We start from the raw sequence: 19356 nt of genomic DNA, 5'->3' as shown, positions 1-19356 counted from the left end.
TTTCTTCTGTTCTACTGTGAGCACAAGTAGCCACTGAAATCTCCCGAGTTCCAGAGGCCCGTCCCCCCTCAGCTGTATCTCCCCATAGTGCACACATTCAGCCCACATTCCCCCGTGTTCAAGGCCAGGGCAGATCATGCACATCTTGTGCTGCCGGTCAGAGAACAGAATTCCTCATATTTCTGAAAGTCCAAGGAACAGCGCAGCAGTAAAGATAACTTAAAAGTGGACTGTAGTGCTCTTGTTTTCACAGTACCATTAACCAGACACATTTGATAGAAAATTTAAAACTTCATTTAAAAAACTTTTTTTGTTGTTTTTACTGCTCAAGTACATAGGACCTTGTCTTCATCTTTTGTCTCTGATCAATGTTGTGTTCATGGAGTTACCTACTAAAGAAATGGCAACCCAAAGGCTCTCGGTGGATGAGTTGAACCTTTTTTTTTTTTTTTTTTTTTTTTTGCATTACCAAGAGAAGTCGTGGAAGCCCAAAACTAGTTTCATGAGTTAAGCTAAACTTATGTTTTGGGGTTTCTTGGTTTCACACCTGTCTCTGGGTGTATCTGCTATTTTGTGTGCATGTGTGTGTGTTTAGGAGTTAAGGAGTAATGTGGAATGTGAGGTTACGGATAAAACATTACTTGGGTTAGATAAGGTCTGTTGCTTTTTGTGTTGTCATTGAGGTAAACAAGGCACTGTAGGAAAATGCTTCCTGCCATCTTGGTGTTTTGACTATAGTACATTAAAATGGCATAAATTGTATTACAATGAAGCAGACACTTCTGTGTTTAAAGAAATGTTCATGTGTTTAAGGCTGCTTGGGTACATTAGTACTGCTGATTTCTTGTGATGTTTTCAGGCCATAAGATCTCTCAAACGTTTTTACGCTTTCATTGCAGGCCTCATAAAGAAGCTTACATTTGGAATTCAAATAGTTTACAGGAAGCATCTTTATATAGTTCAACTAGGTAAGGAAGCCTTAAGAATTGTTTAGAATTAATAGATTTTGTACAGCTGGCCCCTACAGTCTGTTCTAGAACTGTTTGAAAACTTCTTGGAACAACAAAAAAATATGAAAAAAAAATTGCTGATGTTAAGCAACTCTCTCCATGTAGGATGTTTTTTAATCTCGGAGCTTGAGACTAAAGTCTTGGAGTCTTGGTCACAAAACTGCATGGAGTGTTGTTTATTTCTTGGATAACCGTGATTGAGTCAGTAAGTAGTTAAGTGCTTCCTAGGCAGTAGTTAGTGCCAGGTGCTGAGGACGCCAAGGCAATGGTGTTTGGAAATGCCTCTGGAAGAGCTCTGGATGCGAGAGGAGCTGGGCTGGCTTTATCATGCAGTCAGGGCACTCCGATTTCTCTCATTAGTCTCAGCCACTGGCATATGAGCGCGGAAAGCGGGATCTGTGCCCACTGCTGACTCCCCAGTGCCTGCTTATAGAGCTGGCCTGGCACATAGAAGGTGTTCTGTCATTTGGATACATGTTCGGTTGGCGGCTTGCAAAGAGGGAGGCGTACTTGAAGTGGATGTTCTCCTGGTGGACCGAGGCAGGCAGGCCAATGGCTGAGTCCTCTTTTAAGTAGAGGCCACAGGGGTATAGGTTTGGAGCTGAGGGGCAGTGACTAGCTAATTGACCAACAGCTGAAACTCCTCAAGCTGAGCTCCAGACCCACTCCCTTAAGCACTTCCCATCCTTCCCACCCTCGCTGACACCAGCCGCACATGGCTCACTCAGCCTTTTCTCTCTCTCTGTTCACTCAGTTGCTAGTTCTGCTGATTCTTTCTCTTTTTTATTGTTTCCCACTGTCATCACTGACCTGGTTTAGGGGCCCGTAGACAGCAACTTGATGAGGGCAGTAAGTGAGTCCGCCTCCCCTGCCTCTGGCTAGTTCTACAGTCTGTGCATTTGGAACTCCATCCAAGCGCACAGGGACTGCCAGCACTTCTGGAAGCTGAGCCTCCTCTTCAAGACCGTGCCTTTCTGACTCTTTACTCTTGACCCATCCCCCCACCCCCCATGACAGAGTCTCCCTAACTGCCCTTCTTTGCCTCACAGAACAGATACTCATATCTGCACAAAGGAATGATACTCCTTTCTCACCAAACTTTGAATCCCGCTTCAGGCCCTTCCCACAGGCTTCTGACTGACCTTATTCCATCTGAGGACCTGCTCATTTCACACCTCGATTCATTAATACTTTGTTGTTGTTGTTGTTGTTGTTTGTTCTTTTGAGACGGAGTCTTACTCTGTCGCCAGGCTGGAGTGCAGTAGCACGATCTCTGCTCACTGCAACCTCCACCTCGTGGGTTCGAGCGATCCTCCTGCCTCAGCCTCCTGAATAGCTGGGACTATAGGTGCATGCCACCACACCCAGCTAATTTTTTGTATTTTTAGTAGAGATGGGGTTTCATCATGTTGGCCATGATGGTCTTGGTCTCTTGACCCCGTGATCCGCCTGCCTCACCCTCTCAAAGTGCTGGGATTACAGGTGCGAGCCACCATGCCCGGCCAATACTTTCTTACAGTTCTTCCTTCTACCTTCTTTTCTAGTTCTTAAATTTTTATCTTTGATTGGATAAGCACGAAGTCCCCTACTGTTACCATACTTAGCCTCCTATAAAAACATTTTGAGAAGAAAATTATCCATGAACGTGGAACTGCCCACACCCTCTTACGTTGCCATAAGCGTCTCTCAACTTGTTGAGCCCTGATGAAGATAGAAGAGGTAACCCTCCACCTTTCCTGGCTGCTTGCCCCTGATCCCCAAACACACTCTGTCCATCGTTGCCCTCTGCTCGTCGTAGTTAGAGATGAGCATTAGGATCTCCACAGCTAGCCAGTGCTATATGGACTTGGGCAGTTTCCATTGTCATTCCTGTGGAATAACTGCAGCGCGGCAGTAGCAGAAAGAGGACTGATCCAGAAGCAGAGATGACGTGTACATTCATCAAGTGCCTGATGTGTGTCTAGAGGCTTGCTCACAGCTGCTCAGCTAGAGCTAGCATCGCTGCTATCTCCTGTGCCCAGGCTGTTTGTCATCTTTTTACCTCCTCTGCTTCTGAGGCTGACTTTAGCTGTGGGGAGACCTGGTCTCTGGTCCTGGCAGAGCCTTTACCTCTTCAGCCTTCAGCTTCTTCATTATAATAAGGACAATAAATTAGATCAGTGCTTTCCAGTAAAAATATAAGAGACACGATTAACTTCCTAGTAGTCCCATTAAAGAGTAGAAGTAGGTGACATTTGGCCAGGGGCAGTGACTCACACCTGTAACCTCAGGACTTTGGGAGGCTGAGGCAGGAGGATCCCTTGAGTCCAGGAGTTCCAGACCAGCCTGTGTGACACAGCAAGACCCCATCTATACAAAAACAATTTTTTAAAAAATTAGCTAGGCGTGGTGGCACGCGCCTGTGATACCAGCTACTCAGGAGGCTGAGGCAGGAGAATTGCTTGAGTCCAGGAAGTCAAGGCTGCAGTGAGCTGTGATTGAACCACAGCACTCCAGCCTTGGCAATAGGGTGAGACCCTGTATCAAAAAAAAAGTGAAATTCATTTTAATAAGTGTATTTAATCTACCATATCAAATTTCATCATTTCAGTATGTAATCAGTATAAAAAATCTAAATGAGATAGTTTACATTCCTTTTATCATACTGAGACCTTGATATCCAGTATGTGTTTTGCACTTACAGCGGTGCCTATTGGGCAGCACAAGTCTAGACCATCAGCAAAAATGTTTCACTCTCAAGTTCTGATTCTGCATGTGTGGGAGGCAAGATTTAACAACCCAAAGTTATGGAAGGAGAGTATGAAGCAGGATATAAGCTCCACAGGGCCAGGGATCTTTGTCTCTTTCTTCCCAGTGCATCACAAGCTCCTGGAGCAGGCTCGAAACATAGTAGGCATGCACATTTTTGAAAGAGTGAAAGGAAAGTCAGTTATGGCCAACTTACTGACAATCATTCACACTGTGCGTCAGACTTGACACTAAAACACGTGGTGTTGGATTCCTAGCCCAGTGCTCATTCTTTTTTTTTTTTTTTTTTTATAGTTTCTTAGAGAATAATAATAAGGCAATAGAATTTCAAGGAACTGCTGATAAAATCTTCTGAGACTGGCAGGGGACCAGGACTCAGTTTATCAACAATTAAAATTTGAGTGAAATTGCAAGAGGAAGTAACATTCAAGTCAAAGGTGTTTGAGCTGTCTAGTGACAGCACATTAATTACTTGATGAATGCTAAACATGAGCTGCTGCTGTGTGCAGTACCTGGAGGCCCGGAACCTGCAACTTGAATGCCAACTCCTAAGGGAAGGATCCATGCGAAACAAAAACCTGGATGGAACTATGCACGTAATTAGCATCTGCTCTGAAATGGAGGTCAGCTCACACTTAGACGCTTGTGAATGGGGTGTGTTTATGGTCTAACGTATGATAAGGGTGGCATTTGAGGAACTACGAATTGCTTGTCCCTTTCCTGATAAGGCCTGGGCAGGGAAGCTGCTAGTGATTAGACAGGACTTTTAGCTGACTGAGGTCTTCCTTTTGGATAACTGTTTAAAGCTGTAGGCTGGAGAGTTAGATGGTAAAGTAGCCTGTGGAAGCAGCCTTTGATGAAACCCGGAGGCTGTCAGCTCTTAAACCCTGTGGATTACGTGTAAACTGAGTCATTCTTACAGTAAGCAGTCTCCTCCTTAGGAATCATCTCATTTTTCTCAGTCTAGGCAATCTCTAAAACAGAAAGGCAGGCTCTCTTTGGGGAGCTCTTTAAATGAATTCACACCAGTAACACCTCTGATTTAGAAAGAAGCAGTTGATGGTGGGAAGGTGGTTACCAAGTAGCAACAAGGATTATTTCCATTTCAAGTTGTGTGTGTAGCACTTAATGCTGACACCTTGGAAAAAAATCAAGGCTTTTATGCCCTGCTTCCATCTAAAGATGTCTGTGTCCTGACCTTGTTAATATTTCCATTTGCAACCACGTCAGAGTATTCCTTTCAACACTTGAACTTGTGTGGCATCCCTGTTGTAATATCTAGGCCAGTGTTTCGATTCTGTTTGCTGTTTTGCGGCCACAGCATTAGTTCTTCCAGCGTTATCTCTCCACCCACACTTGCCTAAGCACCCTATTTTCAAAGGTGGGAAAGAGCTTTCTGTTTGGAGTCATCGGTGGGTGTCTGTGGACGGAGCCCAGTGGTAACCATTCAGACTGTGTGTTGGCTTCTCACTTCTTAGTGGGAAGTGAGAATTCATAGAGGCCCCTTAAACAGCCGAGATCACAGCCTGGTTCTGTGGCCTGCCTGGGTTTCAGTCCAGGGCTGCTTTCCACAGCTCATGTGGGAATCTAACCAAATTTTTTGACTCTAGTAAACATCATTGGTAAATGGCTGGAGGATGATAATAACCTTAAGAAAATAGAATGAGACGCTGGCTGAATGCAATGGAGCTGAGAGTGAGAAGAGACCAACCATGGGGTTTGTTGTGTCACTGACTTAGAAATGTTTTTTCTGGGCACAGCTTTGTGGTCTGGGGCAGTTACTTCTTTGAACTCAGGTAGAATGTGTTGCGGGCATTTAAGTGGGCAACTGTAAAAATAACATCTTGGAAAAATAGTGAGCATAGGATATATTTTATTGACCTTTTAAAAAGTAAAGCATTATTTTATCTGGTTTTATTGCTTCAGGCCATTCATAATCTAAGCTGCTATTCCATGTACATGAAACACTCGAGTGTCTGTTATCTGTAACTTTCATGTGTTTGGGGCTGTGGAGGAGTCTCCAGAATGTGGCCCCCTCCCTATGTGGGGGGTCTGGCCCTAGGGAGGAGCTGGCAGACAAAAGGCTTCCTTAGACTGCCTCCAAACCCTTCCTAGATAACTTCTGGCCTTCATCCCCCAAGGAATTCAAGGAGTAAGGGAGGAGGATTTTTTTCAGAAGGCCATATCCATGTTGACCCTGGTTTTTCTCCTTTCTGCCCAGTTATCTGCTGCTGCACATGCCAAGCAAAATGACCAAGGTCCATGGTCATTCGAAGCGCCTGGCTCTTTTCTTATGGGTGAAAGAATCTCAAGGGTCAAACTACATGAAGGTGGGGGAAGTGACGGTGTCCAGTCTCAGGTTCAGCATTCATGAGGTCCTGTGTAGGTTCCAGACTTTCTGCTTTCAGTTTTGTTCCAGCGCTCCTTCCTGGGCTGGCCCTTTAAGTCCTGGTCACTGCCTGCAAATTTATCAACCATTTCTCTGTAGCTCCAGTTGGGTTATTGGCTTCTTTGATCTGAGAAGGTTGCCGTCTCGACGGTAGCTAGTGTCCTGTTCTGTTGCTTCATCAGCCTGTCAACACTCTGATCTCCCAGCCATCAGAGGAGTCTCAGTAATTGTTCCTTTATTCCATGAGCAAAGCAGCATGCCTTAGTTTTCTGGATCAGGATCAGCCCATTCCTGATAATCTCCCTCCTGTGCCATTAATTTTTCCTCTTATTACTAGTTCAGCAAGGTGACTGTCCAGCACCTTCCACTCTTGGGTTCTCTCTCTCTTCTGGACTTGGTTTCTCTAAAATCACCACTGTTCTGCAATGTAGCCAGCATCTTGGAGCTCCCTGGGAAGTTAGGATCCTAGGCCTTCATCTCCCAGCCATTGTTCCTTTAAAACAAATAGTAGCATAATGATTAGCATTTCTACACTTAATCACGTTCAGTTCCGGTGGCTCCAGCCTGGAGTTTCTATGCTGACAGTTGTTAGATACTTCAGTTCTAAATGCTTCTCCCTTGCTTTCAGAATTTGCCATCTGGCCTTACCTCACTCAGGTGGCCTTAGCGGTCTAGCCAAACTTCTTTCCTACGATCTTATTTTTTAAAAATCTGTATACCTTCCTTCCTTTTCTTTCTACTTACTGCCATCTCCTTCCTCTGACCATCTAAGCACAACCAGCTCTTCTTCAAGCTCCCTGCCCCACCAAAGCTATCCACCTTTTAGGAAGACTCTTAAATTCCATTTCTGCTACTCACCAGCAGTGCGTCCTTGGACAGTTTACAATTTGCACATCCTCTTTGTTCTCCAGTTTTCCCATCTGTAAGTGGGGGAGTAGGAGGAATGGTATCTCTTTTATAGGGTTGTTATAGGAATCAAATGATTGATCCAGATAGACTCCTGGAAGCACTGTTTTACTGCCTATTTGTGATGTTGTAAAAGAGTTTGGTGGCTCATTAGGATACCTGGCTAAACATCTAGTCACATTTGGTGTCCCCTGGCCATGGCTGTGGCTGCTGCCATATGAAGAGCCCTTGGAGGGCTCTGCATGTGTTAGCACCTGCCAGAGAAAAGGATGTGGGCAGAAGTAGACATTTGTTATGAAACAATTGATGTGCTCCCCCACTGAGAAGTGGGATTTCCCACACACTGTGGCAATATATTATCTTCTTTGTTGTGTCTGTGGCGGGGCGCACCTCTAAGCCACCTGGCATCTTTTGCTTAACTGGAATCTGCACAAAAGCAGAGAGTAAAGGCTGACTCCAGCTTTTTGCTATCTTCGGTGTGTATGGTGGGGACGGGGCAATGGAAAGATTAGGTCTCACGGTTACATAGTGAACAGAAGGTTGCTGTGTCCTTTTTTGTTAGGACCAATAACGTCTGTTTTAGAAAAGATCACTTTAGTGGCTACGAGAACTGGTGATCCCAGTGCACATGTGGGTTGTGACATGTGCTTGTCACTCTGTGTCCACCTCCCATCCACCATGGCAGACCTTGAGCTTGGTGGAAGGGAGTCAGCAGTTCCCAGACACTAGTCTCGCAGTTGAGGACCTGGGGTCAATTCGCTTAATCTTTTCTGAACCCTATTACTTAATTTGTGAAAAAGGGATAGTTGTAGATTCCTTAGAGTTCCTGTGAGGATTAGATGGGAATTGAAGTGAAGTGGCTCATATTAAGTACTATTTCATTTGCTTTGACACACATCTCTACACCCTTCATTTCACAAGCAAATAAGAGATAGACTTGGAGTCATGGTTGTCATTCACTCTTGTTAAGGGAAGAAGTGGGATAGGATAGTATGAAGCGTATTGCCACCACTTTTATTTCTGCTTACATTCTCTAGGTTTTCATATGTAATGGAATGGTCTCTTTTTGTCAAAAGTGTCCTCTTGTACACGGGGGAGGAGTTTGTATGGAAGATGTGTGGGAAGAGCCACAGGTGCACGGGTCCCCTGTTGGCCAGGCGCCAGGGGCCGCAGGTGTCTTTGTTCCATGTACACACTTCTCTTGGAGTCTGTCACCAGGCTTGGCCCATTGCCCAAGATTCCAGCTCTTACCTTGGGTTAGAAAGTTTTACTGGGAAGAACCACACATTTGAGGTAACATCCAGAAACAGTGAAAGAGAATTTGTTTCCAAAGGAATGCTGAAATATGTTTGACTTTCTTTTGTATTCATAGACCCTCAGGAGGGTCAGAAGAAGGTAACACTTAGTTGCCTCTGGACTGCTGAAAGCCCTCAATAGCTGAGAGCCTCAGTTCAAGCCTCAGCATTTTCCTGAAATTTTCTAGACAATCACTTCCATAGCTTTCATGTTAAAGATCACAGACCTAGACTTAGATATATGCAGTCCTTAACTTGATAGATGTATATCTCCACACATACTAAGAACCTTGTGGACAGTTTCTATGTCTAATGCCAGGCGCAAAATAAGAATTAATGTTGCTTTGACCAAATTGACTGCGTGCAAATGTTATAAATGCTCACAGTTACCTCCCCCCCCAAGCTCATGCACCTGCCTCTCCCACTCGCTCACCTTGGGTTCCTCACGCTTTCATCGTGTTTCTGGACTTCACTGGCTAGTCCAGAGATCTAGATAAGCTATGAAGCAGGACTAGAAATAGCTTTTTTTTTTTTCTTTTTAGTGCTCAAACGTAGGTTTTCAGACCAATCTGCGTTGAGCATCTCTGTCCTGGGCAATGGGAAATGATTAGATTAGACATCAAACTTTTTCTCAGGGACCTTGGTTTAACCTTCTGGCCTAGTTTGTCTTTTCCTTTCTTTTGCTGCTGTCTCTGCAAACCTCTTTTTTTTCTTCCTTCAGTGCGTGTATTCTACCTTTACTGCAGTCAGATAATAGAAGAAAAGGGAGTTCAAAAGTACCTGAGATAGTTGGTCATCTTGAATTCTCAAAAACAAACCCTGAATTCTCAAATCTGCAGGAACAAATTATGGTTTCCAGCTTTCCCCATTTCTACTGTGCAAATACAATGAATCTGTTTCTCAAACAGTAAAAGGGAAATGAAACACTTTAGTTTGAATTTACTAGGCTTCAAATTAATTTGTTCTCTATTTTGTTAATTCTGCTAACTAGAATTTGCCTTTAACCAGGGCCTTTCATGAATTGGGAATGTGTGTTCCACGTGATTCTTTTATATGGGGATTATATCAGTGTTGATTTAACGTGGTTAATTAAAACTAAAAACTGTTGGACTAAGCACTGATGTGTTACCTAAACACTGAGGGCCTATGACTTGGATTTATTCTAGTAATACCAATGTTTGTCTAAGTAACTTTAAAATGTACTTTTGGTATTTGAAATTGTTTGGATGAGTGAGGGACAATGAAGAATCCCTTTCTAATAGGCACAAGTGACTTATTTTATGCTCTTCTAATGAGCTAAGCACTTAGTATGAACTCAGCCTAAATTTGTGTCTTCAGTGGCTTAAACTCCTCTCTGTGTAAATCATGGTAAATTGAGAAAGTGAAAAACTACACCATGGACTTGGCATTTTTCATGTCCCACACTGTGCTTTTATCCAGACTTTCTCCCCTAGAATTTAACTCCAGTATTCATATATGTATGAGAAGAAGTTGGGATGGAAGATGCTAACCACAGGCATATTGTATTTCTGAAAAAAGTGTTTGTTAAAGTTTTTGCAACTGTAGCCAGCAACCAACTTAACAGTATCACAAGGGTACCTACATGTTATGAGAAATAGCAATTCTGTGAAACTGAAAAAAAAATTTTCTTTTGGTTAACATAGAATGAGATGAGAGGAGATGGATTTGCATGATTAGAGAGTTTGAGGTTTTTTTTTTAATGAGCATCTTCTTTTAAAAAGTATATGAGTAGAAACTTGATAGAAAGGCATTCTAGAGGAAAAAAGTCTCTCTTCCTCTGTTCATCCCCTTATCTGTAGAGATCAGCATTTACGTCTTGGAGGTGAAGCTTCCAAGTGTATTTAATTTTGTCACATGGATGTGGGAATGCAGAATGTGGAATGTAGAGGGGAGGGGTGGGAAGGAAAAAGGGGATTGAAGAAGTTAAATAAGGCAGCAGGTGAATAGAAGGCTCCTAAGGGAGAAGCTTTAGGACATGGATCATAAGGTTTTAATTTTTCTTCAACTAATACGTATATAGATTCCAAATTCAAAGGGCACAAAATAAGTTTTCTTCTTCTAACTTTGAATCTACTTCCCCTAAACTAGAGGAAGTATTTGATACAGACTAAAACTACTACCTGCGTATGTTTCCAGAGACTTTATATGCTTGTGTAAGCATAGACTTTAACAGTTTTGCTGTTAACAGTTTTGCTATTAACTTGTTTTTCTATTAATGAGTCTTGATAAGCATTTCACAGTCATACAGAAAGAACAGCCGTCTTGAATTGTCATCTTGAATTGTCAAAAACAAACCCTGAATGCTCAAATCTGTAGGAACAACTGCATGCGTTTCTGTATTGTTTTATACACACATCAGATCATGTAACCGTCTTCTATTGGTGAATACTTACAGCTTTATAAATAATTCTCCAATGAATATTTTGTGTATACTTGCAAATATACTAAGGATATAATTCAAAGTAGACTTACCAGAAGTAGGATCCCTATGTCAGAGAGTATATCGCCTTAAAATTAAGTGTCTTGTGTCCAGAGAGAGCCCACAAGCAGTATACTAGAGGGTGTCTGATTCCCACGTATCAGACTTACTGATCTTTTCCCATTTGATGGATAAAAATGTTACACTGAGGTTTTAATCTGCCTGTCTCTTAAGTAAGGTTGTGACTGTAATATGTGTTTGAGTTGCAGTTTGTGTCCTTTGTGTCTTCTCTGTTGGGGTTCTTCTGGTATTTCTGATTTGGTGAAGCTCCTTATTCATTAAAGAAATGAGTACTTTGCCTAATGTAACAAATATTTTTCTTACTTTTGCCTTCTGACTTTATGGTGTTTTTGAATTATATAGTCAAATATAGCAATTTTTGAGGCTTTTAGGTTTTATGTGACTTATTTAAAAAAAAACTACCCACTCTGTGTAAGTAAATATAAATGCATTTCCACCTCAGTACTCTTAGAGTTTCATGCTTTTGCATTCAGTCTTTGATGTGTCCAATCTAGATCTTAGTTTGGCATGAAATAGGGAGTCCCTTTCTTTTTTTCTTTTTGATAATTTAGATAACCATCCAGATGTTTTTCTTCACTTTACTATTCTGAAATGCCTCCTTTAATTATATACTAAATCCCTTTACATATCTGATTTTATTTCTAGATTTAAAAAATTTCGTTCCATTGATTTGTCTTTTTGGGCCAATAATATGCTGTTTCAATTATTGTGGTTTTGTGATATCTGTCACAGACTAGTACATGTCATTCCTATTTTTTCACGATGTTTTCTGGCTATTTCTGCCTCTCCTACCATATGAACCTTACAAATTCTGTCTAAAACAGATTCTGACTTTGAGTCTACTAGAAGTTCACATACTTTGAAATATATGAAAACTCTCAACCGTGTGTACTTCCCCCCACCAAAAAAAGGCTCATAGCTTCCAGGCTATCACTAGTCTCAGATGTCCCTCCTCTAATGTTCAGAACCACCGTTCTAGCATAGGTGTAGTCCTGACTTTAATCCTACATGACGTCTTTTTGAACAACTCCTTAAAAAAAGACTTGAGTCAGAATGTAGTCCTACAGTTATTCTCCTCTGTAACATTATTGAGGTTCTTGCTGGAGATTTTAAAAAAATAGTTGCTTGTATCTCAAGTACTGATTGCATTACAGCCTCTGGTTGCTGTGTGACTTCTCTTGCCTGTGTCATAAAGATGAGCTTTGAAAGCACAACAGGTAATTCACACTAGCAAGTGAGTTGTATTTCTTTAGGTAGACCAACATACCTGAAATCTATAAAACCCATGCCACCAAATCATAGTCTAGCTCTGGTCACAGTAAAGCCAGCACCGTAACTTTCTGTAATTATTAGAACTTAATTGTGTAGCTCAGGGTTCCCCACCCCCCAGACCACGGGCCAATACCAGTCTGTGGCCTGTTAGGAACTGGGCAGCACAGCAGGAGATGAGTGGCAGGTGAGCGAGCATTACCACCAGAGCTCTGCCTCCTGTCAGATCAGCAGCACATTAGATGCTCCTAGGAGTATGAACCCTAGTGTGAACTGAGCATGTGAGGGATCTAGGTTGTGTCCTCCTTATGAGACTCTAATGCCTGATGATCTGAGGGTGAAACAGGAACAGGTTCATGCTGCAACTATCATTCCCCCCTTCCCGGTTCATGGAAAAATTGTCTTCCACAAAACTGGTCCCTGATACCAAAAAGGTTGGGGACCACTGGTGTGGCACATACAGTGGACACAAATGTACTGTGTGCTAATCATGGGAGACCACAAAGAACTGCTAAGTGTTTAAACGGCATGGCAAAAAGAACTCTACTACTCCAAATCTGCCTTCAAACCAAATGCCAGTCACAGTAAACATTATTCATCACAAATTTTGCTTGGGATCCATAACCTAGGAGTGCTTTGTAGGATGATCTAGATAGCCTAGGACTTTTTAACGCTGTTCAGAGGCACTTTTTTCTTCCCCTCCACAAGTACTCTGTCGCGAGCAATAGAGCACTCATCCCCAGATTGGTCCTGCAGAGCCTGCTGTGATCACATACTCAGCCCACTGCTTTCGGCCTCTCGGCCCCAACCAAGAGCTCATGTTGTCTTTCTGTTGGCTTGTGTCCCCTCTCCATAAGTGAACTCTGTGACCTTCCTATTCACCCCAACCAGGGACACCCTTTCTTCCACTTTTATATTACATTTTATTTCCACCACTGGAGTTGTCCACACCACACACTGCCTTGTATTGATACCTTGTATTTTCACCTTCCTCTTGATGGGAGAGCCTGAAGAGCTCATCTCCATGTGCCCAGCAATGCCCTGACAACCAAGTAACAACCATAGGAGATCCCTGGCACCGGTGCAAGGCCAGAAATCCATGTTGGAACCCCAGGAGAATGCATGCCGATGAGTATTCAAACACAGCAGCTTCCAAACAATGAAACTGCAGAAGTCATTGGGATGGGTTTTATGTGGGTCTAGCAAGTCAGAAAGGCAGAGGGGGTGGGAAAACTGTTTACAGTGAAATCTGAGGACAGCGCCTTGACTCTTTGTTCTGGGTTTTACATCCATCTAGCAAATATTCGACTCGTGGCTCTACAGGCACCTTGACATTTTAATATACGAGTATTTGTTTTTATATATTAGGATTTCCAGGGATCCATTGTGTTTTATTTTTTGGTAAGTATAACGTAGCTGAAAATTACTTGGGAAACTTTGTGGTCCTAGCAGATGAAGTGGTGTTTTTCTCCTAGTACTCATTGCCAACTTTATTCTCCTTGGGTAGCTTTAAGGTATTATTTTTTTTCCAAGTACACTTGAAGGCGCACATTGCCCGGGGGAAGTTGGTCATGTCCTGTGTCGGGCATCCTTGCTAGGAAGAGTGGTTCCACTACATAGGTGACCTAACCTTTTGTTGACAGAAATTTTGTCATAAAAACAACTCCTTGGTTCTACCCTAGATGACAAGTACTTGTTAGGATAGACTTCTCCTATAAATGAAAGGGACATGGGAATTTTGCTAAGGGAATATACTTTATTCTAGTAGAAGGGGTTGGACTCCCACTTATTGGTGAGATTGTAGCCCAAAGTTGAGAATGCATCTACTTGTGGAGTGAAGGAAGTTGTATGCGTGTGTGTGTCTGTGTGTTGTATATTCTGTGTGTGACTGTTGTAGCCTAGAAGAATGTAGACATTCTTCTCTTTTTCACTATAAGACACCTTCAGCCTAGGTATCAACCAGGTCAAGATGTGGTTAGGGAGCCAGAAAGCTGGAGAAGTAACTAATTCGACTGCGGTCCTATATGGTTTGCTAACATTCTGTTTCCAGAACATTTGAAACACACTCCGTTTCAGCACACTCCACCCTCACCCAGAAAAAAAACAAACAAAACAAAACTATGAAGTAATCTGAAGTAATATAGAATGAGTTTGTGTGTTTTTGTCCTTCTCTGCGGTGTCACTGTTTTTTACATATTTAACTCATTGAGTCCTCACGGCAACACTGAGCAATAAGTGCTATTTATCACCATTTTACAGGAAGATGTTCAGAGATTAAACAGTGTGAGTTCCTCGAGCTGCTTTGCCATGTAGAAGTGAATCCTAACTCTGTTTCTCACCCCTCACTTTCAGTTTCCCCAGCCAGAACATCCCCCGAAGATGGCAGAGGAGAGCAGCTGTACCAGGGACTGCATGTCCTTCAGCGTGCTCAACTGGGATCAGGTTAGCCGGCTGCATGAGGTCCTGACTGAAGTTGTACCTATCCACGGACGAGGCAACTTTCCAACCTTGGAGATAACTCTGAAGGACATCGTCCAGACCGTCCGCAGTCGGCTGGAGGAGGCAGGCATCAAAGTGCAGGACGTCCGGCTGAATGGCTCTGCAGCTGGCCACGTTTTGGTCAAAGACAATGGCTTGGGCTGCAAAGACCTGGACCTAATCTTCCATGTGGCTCTTCCAACAGAGGCAGAATTTCAGCTGGTTAGAGATGTGGTTCTGTGTTCCCTTCTGAACTTCCTGCCAGAGGGTGTGAACAAGCTCAAAATCAGTCCAGTCACTCTGAAGGAGGCATATGTGCAGAAGCTAGTGAAGGTTTGCACGGACACTGACCGCTGGAGCCTGATCTCCCTCTCCAACAAGAATGGGAAGAACGTGGAGCTGAAGTTTGTCGACTCCATTCGGCGTCAGTTTGAGTTCAGTGTGGACTCTTTCCAAATCATCCTGGATTCTTTGCTTTTCTTCTATGACTGTTCCAATAACCCCATCTCTGAGCACTTCCACCCCACCGTGATTGGGGAGAGCATGTACGGGGACTTTGAGGAAGCTTTTGACCATCTGCAGAACAGACTGATCGCCACCAAGAACCCAGAAGAAATCAGAGGTGGGGGACTTCTCAAGTACAGCAACCTTCTCGTGCGGGACTTCAGGCCCACGGACCAGGAAGAAATCAAAACTCTAGAGCGCTACATGTGCTCCAGGTTCTTCATCGACTTCCCGGACATCCTTGAACAGCAGAGGAAGTTGGAGACTTACCTTCAAAACCACTTTGCTGAAGAAGAGAGAAGCAAGTACGACTACCTCATGATCCTTCGCAGGGTGGTGAATGAGAGCACCGTGTGTCTCATGGGGCATGAACGCAGGCAGACCCTGAACCTCATCTCCCTCCTGGCCTTGCGTGTGCTGGCGGAACAAAACATCATCCCCAATGCCACCAATGTCACCTGTTACTACCAGCCGGCTCCTTATGTCAGTGATGGCAACTTCAGCAACTACTACGTTGCGCATCCTCCAGTTACCTACAGCCAGCCTTACCCTACCTGGCTGCCTTGTAACTAACCTTGAGACCTGAGGGTTTCCACAGTGGGAATCCCAATAGGGCTAGGGCTCTCAGGTAGGGGAGCCTCCTTCTAGATGTAGGTGTTTGGCTTTTAAAGGGGAACTCAGCTCTGATTCTGCTTTTTTTGTGTGTGTACCCATTGGAATGGGTCTACAGTGTATCATGAGCCAACCCTAAAAGGACCCGTATTACAGTGCCATGTTGGAAAACGCTACAGGAAGCATGACCTATCCACATCTTTCCAAGATAGACACTAACATGTCACGTCCCAAACATTAGCACGTGGGGATTGAGCTCTGTGCAGTAATCGAGATTGGGAGAATTTGGGCAGCGCATGAGAAGTGCTAAGCTACTTGTTTTCTCACTTGAGCCCCGGTAGGTTGTGTTGGCCCTCACTTGGGATTCTCAGCAGTTACATGAAAGTTGTGCTGATAATCTCTTCTCGCACCAATTTTAGTCAGGCAGACAATGGTAAACATGAGGGTGCTCTTGTGACTTAATTTTTGTTCAAGGGACTAAATTGCTTATGTTTATTCCCTGTCAGCGGAGTGGAGAATGTCATTCATCAATAAACCAAAGCCAATAGCTGGAGAATTGAGATCTGGTTGAAAGTGGTTTATGGTTTACATGCTGTAGTATCCTGAGGAATTGCAAGATATTGCTGAGGAAAAAAAAATGACCTTTTCTTGAAATGTAACTTGAAAACAAAATAAAATGTGGAACATAATGTTTAATTAGAATTGTGGTGGTGGTAGTGGAAGGGGATAATTGTAAATAGGAAACATGAATGTTCATTTTTTTCTTTAAAGAATTCTTATTAAATGGCTCCCTGCCTTTTTTTTTCTTTTTTCCTCATCAGCTCTTTCATGGCTGAATTTTGTTTTATTCTTCCTAAGACTAAGGATTATGCTGAGTCCAGAGTCATTGTGGTAACTGACATGAGGGTCTTCCCATGTTTTAATTGGAAACCCATTTTGGTCACATTCCAAGTATGACACAGCTGTTCTTCTGGAGTACTTTAGCTATTTTTTGTTTTTGTTCTTTTCGGTTTTTTTTTTTTTTTTTCCAAAAAATAGTGACTTCCTTCTCCAGGTGCGTTTGACAGCAACTCAATTCAGGAATTTCAGTAGAACTGAGTGACCTGTGGAACTGCTTTAGAATCTAACCTGCTGTCTTCATGCTCTGTGTGAAGGGGAAGCTGGGGGGTTAGCATGAATTCTGGCCTTGTGTGCATTGGAGCTTCCAAGGCACTTTGAAATCATTCCAGTATATTTGGGAAGAATTGAGTGAATGAGAATGCTCTTCCTTATTCTGGTAGATTTGACTTGTTTATATTCTGCACTTTAGAGGGAAAACAGTGTTAATCTGTAGTCAAAAGAAAGCTTAGTAGATGAGAGAGTTCTAGGCTACTGTGGCTTTTTCCAATAGATTTAGATGAGATTATGTGTTTTGAAATGTTTTGTGGGATCCCTTAGAAAGCATCACTTTAGGGCAGAGACACTCAATATTGCCAGCCAGCTTAGGTTCTAAAGCGATTTAATCAAATTCATGCTCCTGATTTTTTTTCCCCCTTCCTTTGGCTATGAAAACCCAAAGCAAAGCAATGAAGTTATCCTAATGCAGAAGAGCTTAGTAGAAAATGAGTGGTTTACCTTTTTCTAAAAGTATATTTTCAAGTTTATTCTGGAATGTGATGTCTTGGTCCTCTTAAAAGTGGATCAGCCATGACTGAAACTCAAGGCTTAGCTGGTATCTATGTTGTGCTACATTAGGTGACTTAGAAGCCACTTCTTAGTGTAATCAGCTCCTGTTTCCCTGTGAGCCTTAGTTATATTTTAATTCAGTGGCTTTGAGTCAAGGCCGGTTCTAATTGAGGGGACCCAGGGTGCTTCAGTGTTAAGAGTGGGGCAATGAAGAGTGAACCCCAATGAAGAGTGATCCCAACTTTGAAAACTATCTGGTCATTCATGACCTTAAAAAGCTGCCATGGTGGTCAAATGGCATGTGTTTGCACAAAAATGACCGATGTGTTTAACCAAAGCTTTGAAATGTGATGAAGCCACCAACATAAGCACTTGCCTAACAGAAATCAGTATTTCTTCTACTTAGAAGGCTTGGGGCCCAGGGTAATGAGGCACCAGATGAAGATAAGATCTGCATCAAGGAATTAAATTTCCAGTTTGTCCTTGGGGTTCTTTCTGCTTATGTTATTTTTCCCCCCCCATCTGGTAATAGTCCTCTTCTGAGAATGAAAGGAGGCACAGAAGTTGCAAGAAAGACCCAGTCCCTAGTCTTTGCCACCATTGCCCCATGGTTGTCTCGGAGTCCCTTCACTTGACCTTTTTAGTCAGCTCAGATCTTTTCGTAGTTTGAGAATAGACGTGTTCAAGAGCTATCAGGGTTAAAAGCTGCACTGACCAAAGCTGTACTTTTAAAACACAACCCCTGGGCTAGCGATGTCTCTACTTGCTCTATGAGCATTTTGCCAGCCTCAGAATAGGCAAGGTAACCTTGAATTTCAGGTCTCTGGAAATTCTAGCTGAAACCTGCCTTTCCTAATGCTCACACAAGCACCAGGTACCCTGAACTTATACTGAGTCCAGTGGTTCCTATTTTATGTGTGTGTGTATGTGTGTGTGTTGAGTAACATGAAACTTGGCAGTAGCAGAGAGCACTGAAGTTCACATGCAAGTTCTAATCTAAATTTAAGCAGTCTCTTATTTGTTTCGGGACTCTGATTTGACTCTTTTTTCTGATGCTGTCGGCGTGTCTGCAGCCTGTTCTCCTAGCCTGCTGCTTGGAGTCAGGTTGAGCATCAGTGAGATGAAGACAGTACCTTTTCCTCTCACATTGGCAGAATAGCACGCACTAGATGCCTGACCTTGAGCTCTAGTCTCCCCTTTAAATCTTGCCTTGGCAGTAACACGCTATTCCTCATTCAATAATTTCAATGCTGAAACTGAACTCTATTACTAATGCCTTCCAATCAGAGTTCCCGATGGGGATGCCTATGGGATGTGGCATGGCCCACACCTGGGGGACCTGGCAGATGGGGTGACTTGGGTAAGGAAGATGATGCTTAGTTCCTGATAGATGCTACAGATGTAGTTTGGCATTTCAGTTTTTTCCAGTTTGATTTTTCACTGGGGTTTGAGTCACAGCAAGCTGTGTATGAACTTGTGTTTTGTGGTGATACGTTAATAATCAAATTGCTAAAGCCCTGAATCTGCTTATTCTTCAGCTTCACCTCTGCACTAACCCCTTACCCTTATGGTATGTTAGAATTTTAACTAGTACTGCTTTTTGACTTTGGGAAATGGTGCCACTCAAAGGCAACTTCCTAACTTTAGGAATAACTCCTTTGTAGTTTACTTTTTGGTACTGGTTGGTGCCTTGTATTGGAATACAGCTATATTCTTAGCTCGAATGTCCTCTTTTAGAGAGCAAAGTAGTTATCCAATGGTGAGAAGAGACCCTGACGCTCATAGAGGCCATTCCTTCCTGGGTGTTGGACCAGGGCTCTGTGTCAGGGAAAACCTTCTGGGTGGATTTTGTAAGAATCCAGTTTCCAAGGTTGGATTCACATCCTTAATCTTGCAGAGACTAGAATTTCACAGCTCACTTTGGAACATATTCCAATTCAACCAGTTAAAATCAGAGGA

The 19356-nt window shown here is 43.0% G+C and overlaps 1 protein-coding gene across 1 annotated transcript in view; it reads left to right on the top strand.

Annotated features, from left to right (window-relative positions):
- TENT5C (terminal nucleotidyltransferase 5C) overlaps positions 1-19356 on the top strand; it is a 21782-nt gene extending 2426 nt beyond the window's left edge. Inside the window, exon 2 of the mRNA XM_054497082.2 lies at positions 14491-19356. Coding sequence (XP_054353057.1) covers positions 14518-15693 — 1176 coding nt within the window. The 5' untranslated portion in view covers positions 14491-14517 and the 3' untranslated portion in view covers positions 15694-19356. The remainder of the gene's footprint in view (positions 1-14490) is intronic.

Source organism: Pongo pygmaeus, chromosome 1 (genome assembly GCF_028885625.2).
Source record: "Pongo pygmaeus isolate AG05252 chromosome 1, NHGRI_mPonPyg2-v2.0_pri, whole genome shotgun sequence".
Classification (NCBI taxonomy): Eukaryota; Metazoa; Chordata; class Mammalia; order Primates; family Hominidae; genus Pongo; species Pongo pygmaeus.
This window is presented reverse-complemented; position numbering and strand designations above follow the sequence as displayed.